The sequence below is a fragment of the Paramacrobiotus metropolitanus genome, unplaced genomic scaffold (assembly GCF_019649055.1).
Source record: "Paramacrobiotus metropolitanus isolate TYO unplaced genomic scaffold, Prichtersi_v1.0 Parri_scaffold0000016, whole genome shotgun sequence".
Classification (NCBI taxonomy): domain Eukaryota; kingdom Metazoa; phylum Tardigrada; class Eutardigrada; order Parachela; family Macrobiotidae; genus Paramacrobiotus; species Paramacrobiotus metropolitanus.
In genome coordinates this window covers 70002-97721 of record NW_026570236.1, presented here as the reverse complement: position 1 = coordinate 97721, position 27720 = coordinate 70002, and the positions used below count along the sequence as shown (strand labels likewise).

General features: G+C 42.3%; 6 protein-coding genes across 8 annotated transcripts; 3 read left to right on the top strand and 3 right to left on the bottom strand.

Moving 5' to 3' along the window:
* Nucleotides 1-287: 287 nt before the first annotated feature.
* LOC129585405 (uncharacterized) lies at nucleotides 288-8042 on the bottom strand. Its single transcript, XM_055478069.1, has 9 exons — nucleotides 7433-8042; nucleotides 5661-6222; nucleotides 2752-3933; nucleotides 2194-2280; nucleotides 1941-2087; nucleotides 1647-1831; nucleotides 1445-1448; nucleotides 1236-1395; nucleotides 288-999 (listed from the first exon to the last, which is right to left on the bottom strand). The coding sequence occupies exons 2-9, from the start codon at nucleotides 6195-6197 to the stop codon at nucleotides 644-646; spliced, it is 2658 nt and encodes an 885-aa protein (XP_055334044.1). The 5' UTR covers nucleotides 6198-6222; nucleotides 7433-8042; the 3' UTR covers nucleotides 288-643.
* Nucleotides 8043-8419: 377 nt separating this feature from the next.
* Nucleotides 8420-10494, top strand: LOC129585181 (NADH-cytochrome b5 reductase 3-like). The gene is made up of 4 exons (XM_055477771.1): nucleotides 8420-9157; nucleotides 9300-9515; nucleotides 9585-9619; nucleotides 9859-10494. The coding sequence occupies exons 1-4, from the start codon at nucleotides 8830-8832 to the stop codon at nucleotides 10201-10203; spliced, it is 924 nt and encodes a 307-aa protein (XP_055333746.1). The 5' UTR covers nucleotides 8420-8829; the 3' UTR covers nucleotides 10204-10494.
* Nucleotides 10495-10696: 202 nt separating this feature from the next.
* On the top strand, nucleotides 10697-14007 carry LOC129585255 (actin nucleation-promoting factor WASL-like). Its single transcript, XM_055477875.1, has 8 exons — nucleotides 10697-10923; nucleotides 11000-11140; nucleotides 11208-11424; nucleotides 11672-11851; nucleotides 12176-12296; nucleotides 12355-13176; nucleotides 13414-13528; nucleotides 13756-14007. The coding sequence occupies exons 1-6, from the start codon at nucleotides 10828-10830 to the stop codon at nucleotides 13073-13075; spliced, it is 1476 nt and encodes a 491-aa protein (XP_055333850.1). The 5' UTR covers nucleotides 10697-10827; the 3' UTR covers nucleotides 13076-13176; nucleotides 13414-13528; nucleotides 13756-14007.
* A 747-nt stretch (nucleotides 14008-14754) lies between these two features.
* LOC129585351 (uncharacterized) lies at nucleotides 14755-17378 on the top strand. The gene is made up of 4 exons (XM_055477991.1): nucleotides 14755-14996; nucleotides 15279-15568; nucleotides 16683-16922; nucleotides 16975-17378. The coding sequence occupies exons 1-4, from the start codon at nucleotides 14927-14929 to the stop codon at nucleotides 16993-16995; spliced, it is 621 nt and encodes a 206-aa protein (XP_055333966.1). The 5' UTR covers nucleotides 14755-14926; the 3' UTR covers nucleotides 16996-17378.
* A 517-nt stretch (nucleotides 17379-17895) lies between these two features.
* LOC129585138 (tripeptidyl-peptidase 2-like) lies at nucleotides 17896-24664 on the bottom strand. Of its 3 annotated transcripts, none has more exons than XM_055477715.1 (14): nucleotides 24541-24664; nucleotides 24317-24486; nucleotides 24199-24254; nucleotides 23823-24140; nucleotides 23032-23239; nucleotides 22266-22544; nucleotides 21615-22203; nucleotides 21340-21547; nucleotides 20354-20965; nucleotides 19773-20064; nucleotides 19519-19701; nucleotides 19190-19446; nucleotides 18823-19072; nucleotides 17896-18560 (listed from the first exon to the last, which is right to left on the bottom strand). In XM_055477715.1, exons 2-14 carry the CDS (start codon nucleotides 24420-24422, stop codon nucleotides 18163-18165), a joined length of 3756 nt encoding a protein of 1251 aa, XP_055333690.1. In that variant the 5' UTR covers nucleotides 24423-24486; nucleotides 24541-24664; the 3' UTR covers nucleotides 17896-18162. The 3 variants fall into 3 exon arrangements, with proteins under 3 accessions (XP_055333690.1, XP_055333689.1, XP_055333691.1); XM_055477714.1 differs by having other exon boundaries at nucleotides 24317-24432; nucleotides 24541-24652; XM_055477716.1 differs by having other exon boundaries at nucleotides 24317-24432; nucleotides 24487-24632.
* An 804-nt stretch (nucleotides 24665-25468) lies between these two features.
* Nucleotides 25469-27671, bottom strand: LOC129585310 (uncharacterized). Its single transcript, XM_055477946.1, has 5 exons — nucleotides 27256-27671; nucleotides 26869-26978; nucleotides 26568-26768; nucleotides 25991-26195; nucleotides 25469-25912 (listed from the first exon to the last, which is right to left on the bottom strand). The coding sequence occupies exons 1-5, from the start codon at nucleotides 27378-27380 to the stop codon at nucleotides 25852-25854; spliced, it is 702 nt and encodes a 233-aa protein (XP_055333921.1). The 5' UTR covers nucleotides 27381-27671; the 3' UTR covers nucleotides 25469-25851.
* Nucleotides 27672-27720: the final 49 nt, after the last annotated feature.

Genomic DNA, 27720 nt, shown 5'->3' with positions numbered 1-27720 from the left:
AATCAAGCCTTCATGCCAGAAAAAAAAAACAGCGCCAGAATCAGCACTAGTTCATCATCATGCCCTTTCATAAATCATAACTGATTTTAATTACAAAGTTCCATTATTATCTATGCAGAAAGAATATGGACTCCATATTATGGAGTTCTTTGATTTTTATGATTTCGGTTTCAAGATGTGTTACAGTACTGCATATGACTAATTGTAGTAATGTTTTATCAGAAATGCACAATATGACATAATATAAGGATGCTATCATGCTGGTGAATCTGAAGTTCAGCGAACAGACAAGAAATGATACTTTATTATACCATTTGCATTTTAAAGTGCTCTTAAAAATCGAACACAATGGTTATCAAACCCGTTAAAATTCAAGAGAATTTTAAAGAAACTTACGACAAAACAAGTACAGCAGGACGCTACAAACGACGTACATAATGTAAAGGGTTGAAAAATGTGCCACATTAAAGCACAATCTGCTCTGCACGACGGTACAAATTTGGATTGCAAGAAAATCACAAAACATAAAAATTATCCACGTTTCATCTGTCGGAGCGCCATGAAGAACATACAAGATGCCAGCGTGCAAAACGCATATTTACACCACAAACGAAACTCACAGAGAAAGAAACTGGAGAAAAATTCAAGACTTCAGATTCCGTTCAAAATTCACATACGAGACGCTCTCCCGGGCTAATCGTGCGGACTGCGCCGGACCGACATTCTCCAGTCCGTCCAGTGAGCTGCGACTGAAAGTCCACTCGGTGGGGATGGTGGTTTCCTTAGATTTGTTACGCTGGAATGACTGTAGTGAAAGACGTTTCTCCTTGCTAGCGGACTGCGACTTGCGTTCCCTGCGCACCACCACTTCCATTTTTGGGGGAGGGGTCAACGGCTTGCGGAATTCAAAGGGGGCTGGAGAGACATTGATGTGCGGGACAGGTTGCGGATTTGAAAGAGGGCTTCGATTTTCACCCACCCATTCCATTAGACTTTCACCTAATATAGCCATAAAAATATATGGAAGTCACACGTCGGTTCTACAAAAGATTTCGGCAAAAGTAAACGAAGTCATTTCTAAAATAACACGACAATGTTCTCATGTAGGGCTACATTCGTACGCCGCACCTAAGCTTCTGCATCCACCGTTCTACGATTTGCATTACTAATTTAATTAACGACAATTAGCCATATATCCGTAAACACCGAAAAACTGGAATGAAGTCAGTGCTTACGACGGGATGATTTGACGCGTGCACTCAGCGATTTCCTTCCTTTGTCAATTAACTTCTGAAAGCGATTCTTCACTACCGAATGTCGCCGCTGATCCATTGGCGAGTCGACGGTCACCGGCAACGACTGGCGGCCAGAGCGTGGCGTATCCGAATCGGTTTTCTACGATAAGCACGTGCGTGAATACAATGTTCAATCCACTAAATCAAGCCGATCTCCGTAATTTTAAATTAATTCACAATAACACGGAAGTAACAACAAAATCGCAAGCAAGAAACAGTACGCGAAGAAAGCCGTCTGGCTAATCATTTATTGAATTAAAAATCGAAAGGTAGCGTCGCGATCAAAGTACTGTATGTTATGCAAGTAACGCAGTACATTTCCTGAACGCTTTGACTACATTTCAGACTTACCTTTTTCCCAGCCAGCCCAGGATCCCGCTATTGCGTGACGGTCCAAGATTGGTCTCCTTCTTATCCAGGCACGTCATGCTTTTGTTGAACAAGTTGACATCGGGATGGAGAATCTGCATCAGCTGGCCATAATAGGCTGATTTGACAAAGCGGGGAAACGAGTCGGTGTTCATCAGATCGAAAACCTGTTGGTCAGTGGCAGAGACATACACACAATTAGACCACACTACTATCCCGTTTAGTCCAAAATAATGATGATAAACAAAACAAGTGCATCACTTAGGCTTTTCTTGCCTGTTTGGCAGCCGTATCGAAGAGACAAGTAGTGGCCACTTTGAGATTGCGTTCAATTACATTGCGCACATCACTGTCAACGTTGATGGGCTCCGATGCATGCACAGACAGATACCTGTCAAATATCTTGCGCGCATTCGCCTCAATCTGTAAATTTAGTCACTTGTCACTCGCAGGGCCCCCGTCAATACAAACACACACTCATGCAGCTAACAACAAGTGTAATCTGCAAGTGTTCTTACAGCTAATTTACCTCACGAGATTTCTTCAGCGCCCGGTAATCCTGACAGGCTAGCCAGAAATTGCTGTTCTCCTCGCTGTGTTCTTGTTTCAAGAAAGCCTATCGAGACAAAACATCGTGATTACACGAAAATATGACTGAAAGATCAAATGCAGCAGGAAAATCTTAAAAACAGTGAGCGTACAGATATGCTGAGCAAGAAGCACTAACAAAATATAATGGTAGCAAAAATACTACGTTTCAAAAAAGTATGTAGTCGAGAAGTAATAAATACTTTTACTAGTAATCAACGTTCTTACTGTTAACAAAACACAAAAAATTTTATAACGAAATTTAATCCCCTAGAGTAGCGTTACATAAAATAATCATTCACGAATCACGAATGCTGCCTGCTACAGCCAACAAACCCGGGTCCAGCCGTTACACTACACATTTCAGCTACTACATTAACTAACTAGGTACATAACCTTCTCTCGATCGGAGTACACAAGTCGAGTCGCGCACGAGAATATCTTAAAAAATTAAGCAAACAGTAAAACTACGAGGAATCTGAGAGTGTCAGTGCCTTACCTGGAACAAATTTAACCCTTTCGGATCGTGTAGAACATCCAGCAGTTCCAGCTTCTTCATAGGCGCGGCAATGGGTCTAACCGGTGTGATAAACCCATCGTTTCCCGTTCGTCCGGTGAGATCAAACGAAGACACTGCTTCCCTCCGCAGACACCTTTCAAACTCCTCATCATAAGACGACATAGACCCGATTCCATCCGACTGCGAGCTGGCCAGTGAGGATATCATCACTTCCGTCTCCGCAATGGTCTGCGGTAGGCCATTTGCATACAATCCGGTAACGCAGCTAAGGCGAGAATTGACCAATACCGGCGCCGGTCGCTGTAGCCGTCCCACATTCTCCGTTGATATCGAATGCCGGTTCAACCCCAGATACGGTCCGTACTTCCGCATACTATTCCGTAAATCGCTGGCACTATTAAAATTGGCGGTGGCATCATCGCAGCCTTGAGACTCCTTCAGCAGATCCACAGTGCTGGCGTTGGCGCGGGATTTGCTGACAATCATCGTGTCCTCCGGTGAGCTCTCCACCTTGACCAGTGTCCGCAATGCGCTGGCCACATCGCTGGCACTGTGCGGGAAATACGCGCCGGCACTGTTGTTCATCACCAACAACCGGTCTTTGCCGAATAAATCTGACAAAATCTCCCGTTGTCGGGCTTTCGTGGCCTTCAGCTCCGGATCGACGTACATTATGTGGCAGGAATACACATCTAAGGTCTGCGCCGGACTGCCGCCCATCTGATTTGGCGACATGCTTTTCACCTGCGACAACCGCACCGCGGTGAAGCCGAAAAAGTTCCCATCCTCATGGACAAAGACATCGCGCATGTTTCGCTGCGAATACGAGACATATTTCCCTTCGCGCCGGAAAATGGTCAAGCGCTTATCGTTGATGACCAGCCGGGCCCAGAAGCGCTGTCCCGGTTGGACTTTCAACGCCTCGACATGCTCGCGAAAGACACTCTCCTCTACCGGTCCCAAAAGGTCAACCAGGTTAAAATAATATACACAAACGAACTCGGTGGTGCCGGCTGCCGGGCTCAGTGAGGACTTGTTATTCAATGGCGACGAGACATTCTGCGGATCAGCAGTTCGCATCATCCACCGGGTCAGGTCGCGCGTCTGATGGATGTGTGGTCGGCGTGTCACTTCTCCACCATATCGAGGTTGTGTGGGTTTCTGAAAACATGACAAGACATTTGCTTAGGACAAAAACCGACACGCAAATCCATTACCACAAACACACGCTATTCAAGTATTGATGAAGCATTGAGAAATCTATTACCTGCCACCGACAGCAATCTAGAGCGGATTAATAAAAAGTTTTTTTATGGAGTAAATTAAAAACTCATAATTCATTGGGGGTGATGATCCGCTGTCAGAGGTATGAGATCTAGCACTTGACCGTCTCGATTTCACGTTCGAAAATCGGCTGGGTGCTGAAATGTTTGCCATTGTAAATGGACAAACATTCACCACAGATGAGCATCATTGTGTGCAACATAATGACCGGAAATGGGTCAGCAAAATATAATCATTTATTTCAAGATTTATGTCGTTTGATTATCATAATGCATTGTCTCAGTTCACAGGTTGCCTCAGTATCGTTCTGAACGACTTTTTATTAGCAAAAATAACAGTTAGTATTGTTACAGCTCAAGTCGGATGATCCATTAATAAAGAACAGCGCACAAGTTCAATACTGCGCGGTGCAATTATGTTTGTATGTTGATCTACCCTTTACAGGGCCGTCAAAATTATCGTTTTGGTTACCAAATTGCATAATATTGGAAAATTCCTTTCTAGCAAATTTTTCTTTTTGTGATATTTTACAACAGGTGACTATATAGTTGGCTTAAGTACAAAATAAATAAACAATTTTCAATAGCGACAAGCATGGAAGACATTGGCACCGGCAAACAATGCTGAATGCTCCAATTCATTTGCATTAAAAAGCCGACACTGAATTGATGAGTGTGATGCAAACGAGTTTTTATTGATACAGTCCAATGACGGTAAATAAAATTCCCAGCCTTAACGCTACGTCGGCAAATAGCCTAGATGCTCCAGTTTCATATTAGAGAATGGACAATTGGCTTCGTTGTAAAACAGTTGATAGGCATTAGGCAAGCCAATTAATTTAATCATAAATAATTTTTAGGGAAGTGCAGGTATGCGGTGAAGTAAACATCATGTAATCTTCATCATCAGCCTACCCACATCATTTGTCTCGAAAATTATATGTCAGCAATAATCAGCCAAATATCATCACACCCAAACGCTGATCATCATGTAATGGCTGGCTTATACCGGAGAAATTATAATAATCCTTTTGGCAAATAATTTCGTAACATAAAAGCGAACGGCAAATACACAAGATTATCATAATATGTCCACAAAAGCGGTAAAACAAAATTATGCAACGATGCGCAATGCTAATTTGGCACTTAATAAAGAAATCAGACTGTGATCAGCCCGATATAATTTCTGACAGATAAGGTCAGATATGGTTTTAATCGCCGGCTATTCAAATTTACATTGAGCCATTAAAGAAAATGCGTGAATGAGATCCAATTATACTGCCAATCAATTAATCATGTGTAGCACATACGCGCATGCAGGAAACTATGCACTAAATGGGAAATTTTAGCAACATTATTCAGCTAATTCCATTTGAAATGTAGGCGAACTTTACGTTATTCATATGTTAAAATAAATCCAAATCAATTTTAACTAATCTCGAATGGAAATAAGCAGCAAAGAACCCACGATGCAGAACAAACATTTTCTCAAAACGAAAATAACAACTGGATGTAAACATTTCGGCATGGCCATCGCACAAGAAAAATAATTTCTCTGAAAACACTACATTCTACTGTGAGTAATAACGAAACCAATTATCTCACCCGTTCGCGTGGTGGAGTCCGCAGCTTCCGCGCCTGATTCACGGGAGGCGAATCCATCTGATAATCCACTTGAACGGCAACGGAGTGTGATGGTCGATTGTCTTTTATCTCCGCTGAAGGTTGCCGCGAATCCGCTGCCATCCTGAGATTACTATCGGATTTGCGTGCCTTGGGACTCGCGGACGGCCGAGCACCATCCGATTTTCTCCTTGACCGGCTGCTTTCAAATGTTTCCCGCAGACTGCGCCCAAAGAAATGGCAGGCTGCGTCCATTGTGGCGAATTTAAACTGTATACTACCACCCGTGTTACTTTCCGCTACACGGATAATCTCCCGGACCTCCTTGTGGTTCTTGGAAATCACATTATTCCCATCGATCTCCAGGACGACGAAACCGGGGCGGACGCCACTCAGATCAGCCGCACCGTTGGCTACGACGTCGGATACGATACAAGGACCGCTGCCCAATAATGTCATCCCGTATGTCGGCTTGTTGCCTTTGTCCACTTCGATGTAGAAATAATCTTGTGCGGACATTTTCGAATATCAACTTTTAACTGCTCTGTAAAAATTAAATACTCTGTAACCAAACAGAAGCGCGATTTTTCAGTTACAAGGGAAAATGTCTACTGACTAGTAAGATACTCTGCCATTCTTAATATTCTGGCATTATTTTTAGGAATCCAACTGTGAAGAATTTTACACAGGTCAAAAGCATCCAAACGGTGTTTAGAATTATGCTCGCTATTAAACTACCAAGGCCTTTTTACTACAACATTCGGTTGTATTTTTCAACGTTCAATGAAACAGCAACATATTTGCTTACCGCGCTTGTCATTATGAAAACAATGCTAATAAGACTAGAGCTCGCTCCGGAACTGTCAAACGCAACACATTCATATCTTAAATCTAAAAGGTAATTTTAACATAGAGTCCGTAGATTATCCAATGTCTCTGCGAATGTTATTTTAGGTTCTCCAAAAATTATTAACGCGAGCCAATGTATGACCTGCAAAAAGCAAACGATCCGTTCCGTAAGCGTTTTTATGCACGCCCGGTAATTAAAGCGCTGTTTATTCAACAGCACGCGCGTCTCGATGCAACAAACAAGCGCCTTTTTGTATCAAAAAACTACTGACATTGCTCGCTCGCGCGCCCGTGCACCGTTGTTTTATCGTAACCAAATTGCCGCTTTCTTTTTGAAGAAATGTATAAACTATAAACGTTAAAGCGTATGCTTTTCGTACTTCCATGGCCAAACAAGGGGGTTCGATGGTTTAGCAGAGTACTGTAATAAATACTGATATTAATATTACTGCAAAAACAAAAGTCCAAAAAATCAAACTGGTAATATTTCGACAAACTGAAAATTACTCAAATTATGATGATCTTACCCTTATAGATTTCTGTAGCTGCGGAATGTTTCAGAAATTTTTTTGATCTGCGTGGTTAGTCACCGTTAGTGTCTACTAAATATTACACTTTTTAGTGAGAAAAACATGGATACCTTGGATCAGCTAGTAATGCACAGAAATAGATTACTTAACAAAACAACAGGATCAAATTCATAACGTACATCATACATCTGCCAGTTATTTTCAATACTATGAATTACTTCTTTTCTTTTACATGAGTGATGAGTTGCACTGTTAAGATAACGTTATAACAAATTAACAATCATAACATACTGTAGATTCCGAATGTTTAATGATTTTGGTAACATCACTGCTATTCCTAATTAGCGGTATAAATTCTGGACTTTTCGAACATACCTTTGCTTCACAATCCTGCTTGAAAATGAAGTTCAAACGACGGATACTGCGAGATCAACGATCAAAATATTATGGAAAAATTGGAAAATCAACAAGTAGCGCATCACGAATGCAAGAAGCTGCAGCGGATCCCTAATCCCACAAATAACCTTATACACTCCAAACACTAGATATTAATATGAAACCTTGGCATTCTTCACAACCACAATAACAACGTCAACGCTTCGGAAGCGTGAGACGTGCGCCAGCGGGATGAGATGCGACAACGATCTGCGCGATTCTCAACCAAGAACCTGGCCAAAATCCGAACATTTGTCTTTGCAGCCGCGTCCCCCGCGAACCGTTTCTGTATTCTCCGTTTTCACGGTGGAAATAAAAATCTCCAATTTAACCTAGTATACGTGACACTCTGACAGGTAAAGCTGTAAGTAAATATAAACAGCATCGAAAATGAGACAGCTTCTCGTATCTGATGTGTGAAATCCGGATTTTATGGCTCAGCTTCGGTGTATATTTCACACCCGTGACTCAACGCTCCGCTTGACCGTGTCAAGAAACAGCAACTGACCAACCATAAGCGCGCTGCTGAACATGAATCGAACCGATTGGTCCCAGCTTGGTTGGAGGCATTTGTTTAACTTCTTTATTTTAATGACTCGAAAATTAAAATTTATCCGTATCTAATAACAAGTACGAATAATATCATAAATTTTTAAAAAAAAACATTTGAAAGTTGCGACAACGTCACAACAATGTTGCATTCTTCATTCTTGCAGCCTTATAGGCAACAGTCAAAACAAACCCGCGCATAATTAAACGATTGTTAGGTGGGTGTAGCGCCACGAACTATGTTTTGGTAACCACCAGCCAAAGGTTTCCCCATTGCGTATATGACGCCTTTCCCCATTGCGTATATCTTCGTTACCCAACAGGCATTACACTACAATTTTGGGATCGTTTTCAGTCTTTTCACTTCAAACTGGAGCATTTCGCAAATTTCAGAAGCCAGTTTTTGGGCCTTTGGGCTTTTGGCGATCGCGCCCAAGAACTAGTCGTCTGTAATAATTCTCAATTTATTTAGACCACCGGTGCATCGGTTGTCTTCGCGTTAATCATCGGTTAATGCGCAAAATTGACTGCATGATCGCCTCGAATTCGTTCTGGTTCTAAAACACTCTCTCATCTGTTTCCGTGTTACGCATTGCTTTTTTTGCATATCGGTATATGTACGTAGAATCGTAGATGTCAGTGAAAACGTAACCAGTAATCATATCTGTGTGTTCGTGATAACGCAACCTCAACCGATAAGCGTACCCGGGTGCCAAAACGAAGCGACTTCCTTGCTTGCAGCCCAGCTGTTTCTTCCGCAGACATCGACATCCCCGTCAGACATTCCGATGTTCAGCATGCCTTCCACAGCCACCCTCGCGGTGGAAATCCTCGCCACGGCCGGATTGGCCATGGCCGTGATGTACTTTGTCACCAAGTACATGAACAAGAAGAAGTCTCATCCGAAAACTCTTGTGGATCCCGAGCAGAAGGTGCGGTTGCCCCTTCTTGAGAAGATCATCGTCAGTCATGATACGCGCATTTACCGCTTGGGACTGCCATCAGAGGAGCACGTCCTGGGTCTCCCAATCGGCCAGCATATCTACCTGACGGCCAACATTGAGGGAAAAACTGTGATACGGCCGTATACTCCTATTTCCAGTGATGATGATAAAGGTACGATTATTCTCGCCGCAATTCCTAAAACCAAAACTGCGGCATGGTTTTATGTTTATTTTCGCTTGTTGGTAGTCGTACCGCAGATCTTACGTTTGTAGGTTTGCTGTTGGTAGAGATTTATCGAAAATATAATTTGCAGGATATACCGATTTATTGGTGAAGGTGTACTTCAAGAATACTCATCCCAAGTATCCCGAAGGCGGCAAAATGTCCCAGGAATTGGAATTAATGAATATCGGCGATACTATCGATGTCCGCGGACCAAACGGTCTTTTAATCTATAACGGACAGGGGAAGTTCTCCATCAAGGCGGATAAGAAGAGTCCGGCTAAACCCAGGCGTGCCACCCGTTTAGGTACAACTGCACCGCAAAAGACGGTATAACAAAATATAGAAGTGACTTCGAAATACCTTGTCCTTTTAGGGATGATCGCTGGCGGAACTGGAATCACTCCTATGGTGAGTAAGAAATTATGATAAATAAAATGAAAAATTATGACTGTACGTAGAAATAAATTTGCATTGCTCAGTGAATTGTAAATTTATTGTGATTAATTGTATCAATGCTGAATTAATTGTTCGATTCACTGGGCAGTTTTGTGATACGTGTGTGTGTTTTGAATATTTTCCTGCGATTTTCGAATAAATACATAATTACATTGTGTGAAGTTTTGAACGATGGTGATTATTTTTCGCAGATGCAAATTATCCGTCACATCTTTAAGGATCCCAAGGACACCACGGAAGTCTGGCTGCTCTTCGCTAATCAGTCGGAGAGTGACATTCTTCTGCGCCAGGAACTGGAGTCCATTCGCGACAGTACACCCAACCGTTTCCACCTGTGGTTCACCGTGGACCGTGCCCCCGCGGGTTGGAAGTACAGCGAGGGATTTGTCAGTGAAGAGATGATTCGTGAGCATCTGCCGCCGCCCGGCAAAGACACCCTGGTCCTGATGTGCGGACCACCGCCTATGATCCAGTTCGCTTGCAATCCCAATCTGGATAAAGTGGGCTTTGCACCGGAGAATCGTTTCGCTTTTTAAGAGCAGTGTGCGCATCGGCATTCCATTAACCGGTGTCTTTGCGGGGAAATTACTTACTGGATTTCTTAATGTTTTGAAGGTGATAGAGCGCATGTTAATTTTAATTTTAGACGGGGTTTTGGGGTTTTTTAATCCGTGGAATTGCAATTAGTTTTGGATTATTTACACGGTTTATTGCGATTAGTTTGTATGGGTCTGGTTGAATTCTTTAATTATTAACCGGTTTAATTCTTTTAATCAGTGTTCAGATTAATTACTTTGAATTTGGCTAGTAAATTTTGCGGGTTTTTCCGGACGTTCTTTATTATGTGTACCTACGAAAAGTTTGATTGATTCTGGATTTACATACGCACAAAGGTATATTTTAACGGTGTACATACATCAGCATTGTGCATTATAATCGGCAAGTTCAAATAGTGATAGATGCGTGACTCTTATTGTTATCTAATCAGCATTCGGACTGTAGTGCCTGTTGGTTGGGCCGTAAAAGTTCGGCTTTTCTCTGGCTTGATACGGAATTATGCTGAAGGTACACGGCCGTTCCCAGGGCCTTTCGACGGTACACTGAGACTTTTGAGACTCCCGTAAATCATCCGCAATATTGATTGATTCATTGGTATCAACATGGTTACCTCCCTAACGGAGAAGAGTCGGCGATCGAATCTTCTGACTGACTATGAGAATGATGCCGTCATTGGAATGCTTCCGCCCCAATGCGAGGTACAGTGTGATCCATTTTGGAATACTGGAGCTGTCCTGTTAATGGAAAAGTCGAAATTATGATTTTCTTCTTCAGAGTTTATCCACTGCTGTGGTTCAATTGTTGATTACCGATCCGCCGAATCATGATTATTGGAGAAAGGTCGGTTGTGGTGCGGCGTGTTTTATTAAACACCACCAACTGCAGACATTCTTTATCCATGTCTACGACATTCAGGTATGGCAGAATAATATTACACTGTGCAGTTGAAAATGTGAATTAATTCGTCTGCTTGCAATAATAGAATTTCCAGCTTTTATGGCAACAAGAAATTTACATTGAACTGGATTACCGCAATCGGCAAAACGTCTTCCATACGTTCGAAGCGGACAACTGCATGGCCGGATTAAACTTCGCCGATGCAGCGGAAGCCAACGACTTTTACGATAAAGTCTCCAATAAAACTTTAATACAACGACGGAAACCGGTTAAGCAATCGCGACGTGCGGCAGGAGAAAATGGTATCATATAAAATTTCTTAACCTATATTGTCCTGATTTAAAAACTTTTTTCCTGGCTGATATACAAATTCTTATGATTTATGATTAATTTTGTAAATTCTTGCCTACTTTGTACTAACATACTTTACATCAATGTAGGAACTCTAGGAAGGCTCTGCCGACTATGCTTACGTCTTACAGACTGCCAACGTGGTTCTAAAAACATTAGTTTTCTTACTTTCCTATTGATTGTTTTCACAATTGACAGGCTTATCAAGAGACAACGGAATGCGGACGAAATCAACACGTCCGGCGCCCGGCATTCCCACTCAGACCACGGTCGCCGCCCCAGTGGTGTCCGACAATGCCGCTTTCAAACTCTCCGCTGCCCAGGGCGTGTCCACCGCTGCACAGCCCGTTCCAGTCGGAGCGGAAAAGCAGAATGCCAGTAAGCAGCATTTTTTTAAAATCGACTAATAAAAGCATATTGCGAAATATCTTATTCATATAGTATAACTTAAGCTTTATATTTTACTGATGTTAGTGTCACACTAACATGTCACACTGTTCATGGCACGTAAAACATTGTTGTAAAGTGTCAGCAAAACTTTGGATTACACAAATTATTTCTGAACAGGTCAAAATTTTTTTATCTTTAGAACATAACAAGCTACGTCGATATAATGTTTTTAAAAGTTTATTACTAAAACAAATTTTATGAAAATACAGGTTTAATATTTTTGCTCATTTTGCCGTTGACCTCTTGTTGCAGATGGAACCTTTCTCTCCAATGTGACGGGACTATTTTCTGGGAAAAAGGACAAACTACAGTCGAAAAAGTCAACAAAATTGACGGCGGCTGATATCGGTCGGCCTCTCGTGGAAACTTTTCAGTAAATGTGCATGTACTTATTGCGATTAAGACATTCTACGACAACGGATCCGTTGTAGACACGTGGCACATTGCGGATGGGATGCCGAGAAAGGCCGCTTGGACTACGACATGAATGACCCCATGGTGGCGCAGTTACTATCCAGCGCCGGCATCAACGTGTCACAGATGGACAAAGAAACCGAACAGTTCCTGTATCAGACAATCGAAAATCTAGGTGGTCGCAAAGCCATCGAAGCGGAATTCGCGCACCCGACACCGCCACGTCCGCCCGCGGCAGCCGCTCCGAAAATTACCGGCGTCTCGGCACCGCCCAAACGGCCGCCTCCGACATTACTCCTCCCACCGGACAATGCGCGCCCACGCTCCGATAGTTCCGAATATTCACGCCAACATCCCAACATTCACACCATCGGACCACCGCCACCGCCCCGCCGCACGGGATCCGCATTAGACATCAGCATTCCCGCACACCGCGACACGATGCCCACCGGTCCACCGCCACCACCTCCGCCGTTCGCTCAGGCTAAACCAGGGGCTCCACCCCCGCCGCCCCCGCCCCCAGGCTTCGGCCTTCCACCACCTCCGGGTTTTGCCCCGCCCCACCTCCGCCTCTGCCACCGGGTGGATTTATTCCGCCGCCTCCACCAGCGCCTGGTTTGGATCTGCCGCCGCCACCGGACCATTTGCTACGCGGCGACAGTTTCCGGTCAACCGGTAGCGGGGAGAGTGGAGGACGAGCGTTTCTGGCCGACATTCGCGGAGGGAATTTTGCGCTGAAGCCGGTGAACAGGGAGAACTCCGATCCGGGACCGGGAGGCGCCCATGACCAGTTGATGCATAGTATCCGAAACGCGGCGAAAGGTCAAACGTTACGAAAGGTACGTGTGAGGCGGTGTGACCACTGCATCGTTCGTGCTGTATTGATTGTAGCAAAAAATGTGTTATTCCTACACAAAATGTCTTATTCCTGTATTTTTCGTTCCATTGCTTTGAACATTTATAACCATTCGCATTGTTATTAAGGAAATCAAAATCGCATATGCAAACTAGATATGCTTTTTTGGTATCTGATAGATCGATGCAAGATTTAAGTATTTATCTTATGGTATGTAAAGGTCACTCCGGAGGAAAAGGCACCCAGGACACCGACTCTGGAACAAGGAGGTATGGCAGCGGCTCTGCAACTGGCAATGGACAATCGACGGAGGGCCATGCAGCAAGAACATGATGGTAAGTACTGCTTTAAGGTTTTGGCTGAAATTTTTTCGTTGTCTTGCACTGATGCCTGTTTCCTCATGAACAGCGCAATAAAAATGCGTACTTACATCTTCTGTATGCCGTTGTACAGTTGCGATATTGCATTACCAGTACAAACACAAATTTTATCAACCAGAGTATTGTGCTACAATGCTTTTGTCGTATATTTACTTCAACTAAGCGAACTTTTGTATTTGTAGAAGACGAATCGGACTATTCGGATGACGAAGAATGGGAATGCTGATCCTTTGAGGCACATTAATTGAAAAGGTTTATTGCTGACGTGCAAGCCATATCGAAGCCATGTTATAAAGCCGTCCGCTTGCTTGTTCTGAAGAAAAATTTAATGATTGCTTACACGGATATATAGAGTGGTTTTAAATTTATTGTGTCACTTTTGATTAGATTGTTTCGTTGAGTGAATAATAAATTTGTTGAAAAAATTGGAAAAATTAGGATTGTGAGTTTCCTTAAGTGCTTTGGTGTAACCTAACGAGTGCTCTACATCAACGCGCAATGAAACTAATAAGCTGAGCAATCAATTTTGCTTCATTTTAATACCACTGCTATGTGCCATTTAAATGTAAACGTAAATGTCTAATGTACCATATTGGAAATTGAATTATTACCAAATACCAATTATTGATCAGAAAGCCGCCCTGTCCTACTTTACAATCAAAAACAAAATTGTCGTCATAAAAAACCATTTACCTATTACCATATGGTTCATATCTCAAGAAATCATAATAAATAAAACCCTTGAAACAAAAAGCTTTAGATGTTAGGACAACAGATCTACGTATGTTCATTCAACAAGTGATTTCAAATAGCAAGTTGTTGGGAAGTTGGGAACAACACCAACAAATTTTTCTAGTAGCTAAGGCACCCTCCACCGCATGGCAGTTTTAAAAACTATTTTAATGAGTCCCCGGAAGTAAGTAACTATTGTGTTTTGCGGAGACGTGCACGTGCTCAACTTATTTTAGCATGTGTGATACTTACAATTAATTTGTTAGCGCGCAACGAATTTTTAAAAACTTATGGAACAACATTCCGCGCAATTTTTTTTGTTAATTAGATCGTCTTGGTTCGATTAATTGGAGTCTTGGTTCGATTAATATTAATTGAGTAAGAATCTTACTGTAAGATTATTGGAGTCGTTATTCGTTATTGTTAAGGTGAGGCACTGTGAGTGGTTCTTTTTGTTGGGCTCGCGGCTCGCCATGTTTATTACGTACGTATTGAAGGTGGTTCGCTGCATAGTGCATACCTTGCTCGAATCCTCTGGTAATTTGCTCGCAAAACTTATAAACCCCCATTCACTTTATTGAAAGCTTGGATCTTTCGGTGTCTTCGTGATCATAAAGAACTATGAGCAGGTTGTTAAGGGGAAATGCCAAAACGGCCAAAACTCCTAACAGCGCCCGTGCCAAAAGTACTAGTACGTAACGCAAGCATGCATACAATCTATACTTCTATGAAAGTTGGTTAAAAGCCAATTCAAAAATTTTGATCCTTATCCTCTTATAGAATGTTTCAAGATTTAGCTAAGCCATTAACGATTTTTTTGTTGAGCGCCTGCGTAGCGGGGTGCTACGGAATGTGGCACTGATGCTGACTCTGGAAAAATGCTGCTCGTAATATTGCTGAGCTTTTCTCGTGTTATTTACCGGTAGATAGTCACTGATACTGATAGTGAATGTTTTATTTCCCCAATTTTTAGTTTCGTCCGGAGATGCTCGACTAACAGAGTGGAAGAATTTCTTTCTGGACAGTGGCATTCCAGAGCATGCAGCATCGGAGTACGCTGGCATTTTCATCAGTGAGCGCATCAACTGTTCCATGCTTAAAAATCTCGACAAAGGCTACCTCATCGATATGGGCATTAGTACCATCGGCGATCAGATAGCCATCCTTCAGGCGGCGAAGCGCCACAATGGCGAACGCTGCGCTCCGAAACGCGCTGCCTTGTCCACGTCAGTTGACTCAATTCCCGCAGGATCACCTTTACCGGTAATCCCGATTTTTTTCCGGACGTTTCCAAAACTAAATATGTATAATAAAATTTAAAGAACGTCGCTACTATAATAGTAAGTACTTATTACTTATTTCTGTATTATGTTATTACCATATTATAATGCTGTAAATACACCCTACGCGCATATAACAAACGATTTGTAATTTTTTACTATAATGCAACATCAGTATGAAGTAGAAGTAGAAAGCCGACACAATACTTAAAGCATGAACTATAAAGCCGACACGCCTTGGCATTCTTAATTCTTTTTACCTTAAGGGATTTGGCCCGGTACATAGCACCAGGGGGACTTTCGCTGTTGCGCGCTCCCAAACACTTTTTTGCATTGCTTTATGATATTTTGTAGCCAGAAGAATTGTATAACTAGGTGAGAAAACCGTTTGCGCGCAACATCCGGTTGCGAAGTTATGAGGGTATCATAATTCCAAAAAGTTTAAATGCATTCAGGTGTATCAAAAGTTTCTTTATGGACCGACCCCTTTCAAATTTTGCGCGTACAGTAAATGCACATAACCATAAAGATCGTTTTGACACGGATCCAGACTTCTACGATTTTTTTCAAATTTTAAATGAATTTTAAATTTTTTGAAATTCATTTTAAAATTTGAAAAACATGCTAGAACAGTGGATCCGTGTCAAAACGATCTTCATGGTTATGTGCATTTACGTGCAAAGTTCGAAAGGGAACGGTCCATAATGAGACTTTTGGTACTCCTGAATGCATTTAAACTTTTTGGAATTTTGTTACCCTCATAACTCCGCAACCGGATGTTGCGCGCGAAAACGGATTTCACGCCTATGTACACCAATCATTTGGTTACACAATGTCAAAAAGTAACCCAAAAAAGTGTTTGAAAGTGCGCGAAAGCGAATATTCCCGTCAATGTACACGGTTTTAGCGCTATGTACCGGGCCAAATCCCTTAAGTCTTTTCCCGCAGACTTTCTTTGAAATTAACTACCAAGTTTTTGTCCTTTACTTCAAAATTGACTTCTTTAATATTGTCACCTTGTTGGTTTAATGCTTGTAACTAACAAATGTAAGTACTTGTCTTTTTGCGAACTATGATGTTTGCTGCTTTTTTTTCAGGGTGAATGCCACCTTGACTTCGTAACTGGGACGGCGCAAGTGGACATTAAAGTACTCGCTCAGCTGGATCTCCCAACCGTCATTTCTAAAACCAGAGTGTCGGGGTTTTGCGTTTGTTATACTGCTGAATCTGCCATTAAAGCCGGCTTCACCATGGATTGGAAAGATGACAGTGTGGTCATCGTAGTCAGTGGCACCACAGACGCCGTGAATAAACTGAAGATGATGATTGACTCTCAGGTAAAATGTTGATTTTCAAAATACTCGTGAGGTACGCTAATCTCTTTTTCAGGTGACTGCTCACTGCTCTTAGGCAGAAATTCGCGATGCTGCCATGGCATCCATCGATCTCGTGCCTCCCCTCCGCACAAAATCTAAAAAAATGGATAAAATTCCGCAGTCGATGCCCATCGAAACCCAGAAACGGCGTTTCTTTTGCGATCAGTGTCCTAAAAACTATACTACTAAGTACACGTTGCAGTGCCATATTCTGCAATATCACGAACATTATAATGATCGCTTTGTGGGATGCCAAATGTGCGGGAGAAAAGTTAATCGTTTTTATGCCAAAATGCATCGATGCGGAAAGATAAAAGAAGAATAATGCAATATTATTGTTAGACCTAATAGAATTACTTATCTGATCTCTTGAAATTACGACTAGGGCAACGGAAATGTGCAGCACTAAGAAAACCAATTGCCAGTTCTGCTTTTGTTTGCTGTTACCAAAGTCATTACAATGAGCTTACGCTCTGCTGTTACTAAGATTGCATCTTTCATAACGTGCTCACCAAATAATAAATTAAAAATCCAGTGATCAGCGTTTTGGCATTGTAGGTACGTATTTAACCCCGTCTTTGTGGGATAATTATCGCGGTGAGCGGTCACAGTAGTAAAACAATATAACTAATAATACGCCCTACACTAGCAGGTGCCAAGTACAATATATGTACTGTACGTACAAAAAAGAGATGGGGCAATCATTTCCACAGCTAATGTACTGTAAAAGCAAAGGCAACACAGTTCTCACGACTGCTTTTTCGTTGCCGATGTTCCATAATGGCATAATCCATATTAAACTACCTGTAGCTCGAAAGTGAGTTGCCATTATTACCGGCATTACGTGCGTACTTCCACATATTTTTCTGGACAACACCTGGAATAACATCGTACACTTACATGATTTACTGTACATCGTACTGAGTGATCTGTGCAGCGCTGTCATTGAAAATTCGCGAAAAATAAAGTTTTGGACACACTGTGTGTCTTCAAGGCTTTTCAACTTATTAGCCAAATGATCACATCGTTATTGCTTAAAAAATTACTTCAACAATAATATGCCTGCAGTTGTAATTTCCAACACAGAAACTGCAACGTACAGGCAAGTGCCTGCTGCAGTCACAATAACAATAAAAATACCGCCATAAAAAAACCAGTTACCGCAAACCAAAGAAATCAGAAAATTCATTAAATAACAAATTTAAAACAAGTCATATTTGTTCGGAAATAACACCGGTAATTTTTCCAGTAAATAATCTCTAACATGTGGCCAGTTCAGTTTATCAGCCAATTCCGCTGCCTCCTTGTATCCCTTCAGAGTCGGTTTATCTTCCAACGCTTGTATTGAAAATTTCAGTGCTCTCCCATGTAATCCCAGTTTATTGCTACGAAATCCCATCATCTCCGCATATCGGGCATCCGTTTTGGGGTCGAGAAATTTCCGCAGGCGAAGACCGAGAGCTTCAGCTACGGGATCCTGTTTATCTTCCATATTCCGGTTCAGCTGCATGCATTTGTGATATAAAGCGTCTGTCAGCGCGGACTTTTGCAAATCCACACTGGGCCGGACTTCTTCTTCGACGGATTCCGGTTGGGCACCTGAAGTCACCAATAAATACGTACTGTACGACTCGTGCAAAAAAAGCGATTCTGCTAATTGTAGACTGCAACGTAGTGTATGGGCGAAAACACTCCCTCGGCGAATGCTCTCATCAACAATAATGTTCGAATGCGGGCATAAATACGTAATTAAAATGGCAATGCTCGTAGTATTTTTACAGAAAACAATCTAGTGGCAATGGACGCCAAATTATTTCTAGTAAACCCTTATTTTTTTAACTTTCTACTTCACCGTCTTTACCTAACTGAGCTAGCAGCTCTTTCTCATCAACAGCGGCAATTATTGCATCACAGGTAGTTGTCATGGCGGAAGCCAATTTTTCTAGACTGGCCGATTCCGCTTGTTTCTTGTTATCGAGAGCTTTTGCCAATGACAGCAGGTAAGTATGGTGAACTTTGAGCTGCTGTATCGGGCTCTTGTTATCGGATAAGAAACTTTCGTACAACTCGGCCTTCTTTCCCAAATCCGAAATTTTATCGAAAAAGGCCACCTGAAAACAGAAATCGTACAAAACCATCAATCAACTGATACACAGATGAACTGCAAAACGAAAACACCAATAAGACATATCCATGAAAATTACAAAGTACCTATCACCAAATCTGACCTGATGAGCGAGAACCGGATCATCCAAATCCTTGTTACCCTCCTTCGATCCAGCCTTACTACCTCCCGCCTTGCCTTTACCCGGTTCAGCCAGAATAAACTTCAACGGAAATGCTCCAGCATTCCGTTTGGCATCAGCTGGTTGATCTCTCGAGACAGCAAAGTACAAGCAACCATCCACAAAATAAGATCCATGCACACTTTTCCCCAGTTTGTCACTACTAGGAGGCATTAGAAAGAAAAACTGGGACTGATGGGCTGAAAAGATTAAAATAGCGTTGTATTTCATATTAAAACAGAAATTGTAACATTGTATTTATATTTACTTACGCGACAAAATACATGATTTAAACTTCTCATCCCCGCCACGCAAAGCGGCTAGATATGTGGGCACGATATCAAAAGTAATAGGAGGAGGAGTGAGTTTCTTTCTCAAATGGACCACCATATCTTGAAACCTTTCCAGAATCTTTCGGTTATCATGTCGCAGTTGTACGTACACGACAAAATCACCTGCAACAATGTAACAAAAATTACTAACAATAAAACAGCGCCCGACTAAAAATACTACCAACGAAAACCACCTTTGTTTAGTTTAGCCGTAAAATCAATCTTCCGCATGACTCTCGCTTCCCCACACCGGAGCATTCGTTTATTAGCATCGTATAGCTTCCACATTTGCCCTTCAATCTCATTCTCATACAGGAAGTCCATCACCATCGGACACGTCACTTCCACTGTGGCGGTTTTAGTCATGCTGAACTGGTACTGCAGGATCAGCTGATAGGTGATGCGGCCATCCGGCCACGTATCGCGAGAGGATAAGGGTGATATGGAAAATTCATTCGGGCGAATCGGCTGCACTAAGTGCGTTAACTGCAAATAAGAAATTAAAATTACGGCTTTGAGAAATTAAAATTACGGATTTAAGCTACCGAAAGTTTTAATACGGCCATTTCTGCAGTACGTTCTGAAAAAATGCTAGTCGTGAGCTAAGCAAACTTAGTGAACAGTTAACTCTGCAACCTGTTCGCGAAAATTAGTAAATCCATTCAACTGGAGATGAAGATATGCAATAAAACCGCTGCACTACGATAACCATTCAAAGCCATATGTAACTGGACGGCAGATTACTGCAGATGCAGCTGGAATACACAACTCATACCGAAACTGACGGCTGTAAAAACTCGCTTCGGCCACCGGCATCCACATCCACCCGATAGTACGCTTCTCCTTCTTGATACACAATCTCCGGCACACTCGGTTTCAATCCATGAAAATCCAACGACCAGTCCATAACGACCGAGGATATCCTATTCCAGAACAACGCGACGGCCAGTTCCAGAAAACCCAGGCGATCCGACACCGGAAACACCACCGAAACCACCCGGCGCAGTGGAAACGCGGTCGTTTCACGGAACATGTGGGTTTTGTACTGCGCATTCTGAGATAGTTGCATGGCGTGGTATTCGAAATTCAGGATCGGACTAGCATCCATCGGACAGGGGGCTGAATCGTGGTAGTCTACCAACTGCAGCCTCCATTCGGCCCAGGTTGCTCCAGGCGGAACTTGAATGAAGGTGCGCAAAGGATGTCCTGGTTTGAACACCATGCCGTTCTTTTGGATGGCCCATTCGTTCTTGAATTCTGGTATACAGACGGTCACGGGAACAACAAATACAGGACCCTTATCGAAATATCTCGCATCGTGACCAAGAATACTGGCGGTGTGCAGTCCAGGAGCCAAATGAGAAGTCTTCACTTCTGCTTTAAATGTCTGCATCACAAAAATTGTCAAGAGTTACAAGTTAGCTGGTTTTCGAAACGGATAACGGGGTTACATGTACGTAGATTACAATTACGTAGTATGCATGAATCGATAAACTAAAAAATACCTGCCAAAAAAATCGCTGCTAAAAATATTTCGACAATTATAGGTTCAAAATAACAATTTACCATGCCACTGTAGGGCTACACCTTAATAACGTGGAAATTGCCTTGTATCCACTTTAGCCCCCTTACTACGATACCTATTACTGATCTTAGAGAGGAACTGCCCAGTTAATACTCCGTATACGTACTAGTACTCAAGTTCCATACAAACCTCACCTAATTTTAGACAAACTTATTGCGTCAATCGTAAACACTAACCTTTTTTCCGGTAGATATCGTAACAAATTCCGCACTTCGCACCCAGTCGGCCGTCGTTGACAGTGCCACATTTAAGCATAATTTCGCAGCTTCCGCATAATGCTCCAGTTTTCTTGGGTACGTCAGATCAACGCCAACTGTACAAATGCAATCACCGAGCTGATTTGGATGCCGAATATAAATTCCAGATCCATGTTCAACCGAAACCCTACACGACCACAATATTAAAAACGCCACATGCCATTACCGCTGATAGGTATGTCGACCAGGCTTACTGAATGTCCACATCTCGTTCCGGTTCCTTCGCCCACTTGCACAACCACTCGAACGTCTCCTGCACTTGCACCACCCCATATCCATGCGCCAGCCGTGAGTCCGCCGTCTGATCCAGCTTCTTCGCGGTGAACTCCATGCCGCGTCGCACATGAAACGCACTCCAGGGAATCTGTCGTGCTCGCAGTCCCGACAACACCACCGCCAGACTGCCGCACGCATTGGGCGACGCCATGGACGTTCCGTTAAACAAACTGCTGTTCTTTAATGTGTATGTCGGTATGGACGCCACGGCTCCACCCGGTGCACACACGCACGCTCCCAGATGTCCGTTCAGTGTCGGACCGCGACTGGTCCAGTTGTACATCAAAGCGGGATGTTTGTGGGTTAAACCGTACAACTCTTTCATCATGTCCGGTGTCACATAGGCTCCGATTCCAAACGTATACGGAGAAGCTGGCAGAGATCCCACGGTAGTCAGACCCGGCCCGGCATTACCGTTGGCCACGCAGACAATCATCCCGTACTGTTTTACGGCCATTTCGATAGCTTCGAAGACGCGACCACCATCACTCCAGTTATAAGGCTCATCTGTTGTAGGTGAATGATTATTTATTTTGTTAACTCTTCACAAAATCTACGGTAACACTTACTGTAGCTGATGTTGACAATATCGACACCGTTCTTCATGCAGTACAAGAATGCCCGCACTAAAGATGTCCCCGTTTCATTGCTTCCATCCAGTAAAGTGTGGCCAATTTTAATGGAGACGATCTGGCATCCAGGCGCCATGCCGTTCCTTTCCGGGGTGTTAGGAAAATGGGCCGCCGCAATGGAGGCCACATGGGTACCGTGCTCTTGTGGAATGACCAATTCCACTCGGTTTCCATCATCCAAGATGTTGAGAGTATAATTAATCTGGTATATTCCTCCTACAGAAATTGACAACCAACCGAATGAAAAAACACCGCCAGAGTCTTAGCAAATAACAACTGCGAGTAGTGGACCGTACAGTGCAGATCCGTTAGCCCTTAGCCGGTACGAAAAGTGCTAGATTTCACATTTCACTCGGCAGTTGGCACCACCGCAAATGATCACTACAGCAACTCGTAGAAACACCAACACCGAAAACTAGGCGTCAGGTCAAAATAGTACTACTGCACTTACTGAGTAATCAAGAAAACGGAGCACCAATTTTTGCGTTATTCTGTTGTTAAATAACATGGGACAAAATGGTACGTATAGTGGCCCCGACCATGCCATCACTCTACACTGTGAAAGCATTGCAACGGGCACTTATATCGGTGCATTAGCTACAATAACTACTCGTATAATATTAGTTTTGTTGCTAAAATACACAAACAAAAAAGTGGTCGTACATCCGATAACGAAAACTCCTGTCAACTTACGAACACATACCAATAGTTCCGTATTTGAACTGGTCCCGATAATCCGTTAACAAAGCCGCATTGGTCAAATCACCCGTTTCCGACGTATCCAGAGCCGCCCACCATATCTTCCCGTCATGAAAGACAACAATATCCATCACAGGTCCCAAGTCCTCATACTTGTCATCCAACAGTTTGGCCACTTCCAGTTGGGCGTCCAATTCTTCTTTTGTCTGAGCCTACCGCAGAATAACTTACAAACACACAGTAAATGCACAATAATCTTACGAATTTTCAAATACTTCGCTTAGTCGCACTACAAATGAAACACAATCAATAAGCCAACAAAAATACCAAAATCCAAAAAGGAGTATCATACTACAAGTCTACAAAATGATTTTAAAATTGCACCTACAGATGTTTAGAAATGTGATCAGCGGTACACAGAGGCACTGAACTACGATCACCTATAAGTAACACTCAACCAAAGCCACGAAGGCCATCATGACTTTTCACAAGAAAGACAACCCATAAAGACGATCTCCACAGCTACGTTCTTATAAAATTTTCTTATGCGTACAGCAAATACAGATACTTGCCACCGTATTAGCATAAAATAACTACCAAAATAATTTTACATAAATTGATTAAGTAAAATTAGAATTTTAAATCCACTAAACAATGCCATTTCCATGTTTACCTCGAATACACAATAATTACGCTCGCTATAAATTCAATAATTAATTATTACAGTAGTGGCGCATACATGTATTTCTTAGGTAAATTAATATAAGTAAAACCAACGAGGCAAATTCTGCTTACATCACTGGCAGGCGCTGCTGCCACTCGCTGCATGGCCACAGAAACAACTTCAGCATGCCTCGGCATCCACTTCTCCATCTTCCGCGCCTTCTTCCACGCATCATGATAATCCTCACTCACCACACTGAACAGCCGCACCACTCCCAGATGGAATTTCCCATCTTCCGCGTGCCAGTTCCTGTTCAAATGCAGCTTTCGTCCCGTGAGACCCGTCAGGAACCCCTCCGCGTCCGCTTCCACGACGGTAGACGTATCGATGTCCCCCGCGCCCGAAGCATCGAGGATATCGATCACCTTGGGTTGCCCCGTGGTGGTTACCTACAGTAAGTTACGATTCTGCAGAAGAAAATACCAGGATGGGTGGGTATTAGCGCACCTGTAAGCCCTCCGCGCCAGGATCGACGCCACTGTCCATAATGCACATTTTGATACCTGTCACGCGCAGAAAGGTGTAAGGCAGTGAATTTGTAGATTTTGCTTCACAATCAACCAACCTCGGCCATCGAATGTAGGATGTTTACGAAGGAAATCGTACACTCCGGTTTCGCGTTTGGGTATCAGACCCAAGAACGGATAAGATGTTCCGTCGCCAATAGACATTTTTCCCAACCTTCAAAAGTGTACAGGTAGTCACTTTCCCAGTCAATTTTCATCGAAGGCTAACCTAAAGGCCTCAATCTTAATCCAGATCAGAATCTTAGAACAGTAAATAACTTACAATTTTAAAACTAACTGCTGCACTAATAAAAAAACGGCCTGTAGAGTGTAGCATAAAACGGAAAATGGCAAAATCATAAAGTTTGAAAAACGCGTACAGCGTACTCGCAAGTGATAAGTCGGTCCAGTATTACTCGCAAGGGTTTCAAAACCGTACTGGTATGTTAATGTACCGCTTGTTGTGCAGGCAGAACGTAGTGCAGTGTACGAGTACAGTTAGTATAGCCGCAAAACCACGTGTTACGAGTTAAATTTACGAACAGTCGAGATAAACGTCCACAATCACCGGCACCTTTATCAACTATTAATTTTTTTATAGTAAACATATTTAAGATTTTTTCAATTTCAATGTTGCGCACTGACCGTGAGAAATACCGAGACAAATATTATTTTATCGCTTTGAACAGCCAGCTACGAACAGACTACAGAATATGCCCGGTCCAATCCGCTTTAATTGCATTCCGCTGGCGGTAACCAAACATTTGTTAATAAGTTTTTTTCTTTTTTATTGGTCAAATCATACTTAGTACACAAAATGGCAAAAGGAAACATGAAAAAGTTTATCAAGTTTGATCAAAGTTGCACAGTGTACGTATCTGCAGTTGTGAGTTTCCTTCCTCCATCAAACTTTTGTGATTATATTAAATGCATTTAAGACATTAGATACCGGTAACTTAAGTACGAGGGGTTGTCAAATTACCAGTTTCTCACTTTACCAGTCAGCATTAGCTGTTGCATCTTCATTTTGCATGATTTCTGACCTTTACTGCTGTTACATATAGTTTATTAATTGCATATACTGCTGTATATACTGCTGTATATAATTTATTTAGCTATAGTCTACTAATTGTGATCTTGTCAACTTCAGCATGCTACCATTTTAAATCCATAAGCTGAAATTCCATCAGCGATGCAAGGCGCAAGGCGGTGTTCGTCTTTAATATAGTGCTTCATATAACCAATAAAAACTGAGCGGCGGGTTTCTTCGTTATCAAAAGATTAACAATACAATGTTAGCATCCATTACCGTACCTTTACAAATCCAGTAGAGTAAATTAATGCAATTTATGAAACAACTGTTCTCAAACAGATATGCCGCCCATTTCGGAGCAACATATTTTAAGATTCTCAGAAAGCAGAACAAACGCTAATCAATGCCGTAATCACGATAATAACGCTAACTAATAATGCTTGTTTAGAACTGTTTGTTATCAGAGTAGTAGTTGCTTGGATTTTTATAATTAATTTTGACATCCATCCGACTGAATTGCAGTAATCAAGTAAGGAAGTAACTTGTGTGTGGAAATGCACATCACCGCTCGGCCGCAGTGGCCATCCGCAGTCCTTCGCCAAATCCAACATGCTGTACATGCCTAAACGATAAACACAACCGAAACAATTACGGATCACATACAGTCAGAATCCGCGAAATTCGAAAATAAATGCCTCACTTGAAAGAACCAGGGATTGGACTACTGATTTCCATTTGTGGTTCACTAGCAATTTCCTCTGATTTGCGTTTTCCTGAGCCTACTGCAAACAGCGCTGCATCGGACAGACTGCGGAAAATATTCCGGCTTTTCCGTTTCGTCGGCGTCGTGGCATCAGGACTGGGAGTGACAGGGGTACTGTCGGGATTCGGTGATGTCGATCGGCCTTCACACACAATGTTTTTGGAGAGCGTAAATAAATATTGCAGTTTAAGAAAATAATCTAACGTATTATGCTTAATTAAAAGCTTACAAAACTATCATGAGTATTTGTGAGGATTAAACTATCTTGCGTATGTTAGTTAATCAAGATTTAGCATTAGGATACAGTTGTACGAGTACGCTTTATTTATGCAGGCTTTATGTTCTACGAGTACATGCTTATGTACGTTGCAGTTTGGAATTAGATAATTATAATAAAATGAATAGAACTGCAAGCCGCTTAAAGCCGTGTTATATTGGTGAGACGATGCAGTTGTCAGACATAACGTTAACTGATTTAAAGCTTCCGCATAATTAAAAACATTAACTTTCATACTTAGGCTGAATCGCTTGAGAAAGGAGAAATCCGAGAATCGCTTCTGTTTTGTATTTTTCTGGTCGCATTTCTGGTTCGGCAGAGTGAACGAACCATTCTGGACGGAGTGCGTGCCACTTTCGGCTGGTTGCCGGTTTTTTTCTGCGGTTACGATGACTGTCGGTAGTTGATCCGGCTGTGCATCGAGACACTGCATGCCTCCTGATACAAGTACGTATTAATAGAAGAGAAACGTTCCACCGCATAACGGAGCTTCATAAATAATAATTTATTGTCCGCAACTCATAAGTGATGCTCTGACCTTTGATAACGTCCAAAGCATCATTAAGAAACGCGTTCAAATCCGAATCGTCCGCGTCGTTTGTGGTCACGAAGCCATGTTCCGGCTGCCATCCGATGTGGGCTCGATGACTGCTCGTACAAAGGATTGAACAAGATTAAAAAACCATGCAGATTTTATGAATTTATATTAAAATATCTTCCGTATATAAAACATGTATATAAAAGTATGTGCATGCTCTCTTTATTTTGTACTGCTACGCATACACTTGCTGTATCAGTGAAAATCATAACGAGACATGTTATATATGAATTTAATGCCGACTCGCATATTATAAGTAATTATTTCACCATAAAAAAATCGGATACACTTTTAACGTCGACCGACATATTATTATGGATTACACACCGAAAACTTCCCCGAATGGGAATAGAGATATTGTTTTGGATATTCCGTCGCCTGAATATAGGTTGTTCATCGTCGGCTGCTCCCACGGAAAGACTTCGTCTCAGTCTGGATGCCAGCGGCGCCATTCACGATGCAAATCAGATTAAAGCAATCGACGACTTGGTGTCACACAAAATAAATAATTTTAGTGTCAGTATATCTTTTCATAAACTTTTGCAAAAAAAGTTCCGGTAACGAAGCGGTTGACAAATCGGAAACTGTGAACACCGATAAATTTAACGAGATACACGTACTGCGTATTTCACGATATTAATAAATGGAAGGATAGTATACGTAATGCATGCTATCACATCCACCACACGCCGCTGAAATTCAAATTCCGCACAAACAAATATCGCATTGCAAAGTGTGCTCCACTTCTAGCGAGTGCTTCATTAATCTCCAGCTGATCTAATTTCAAGTAAT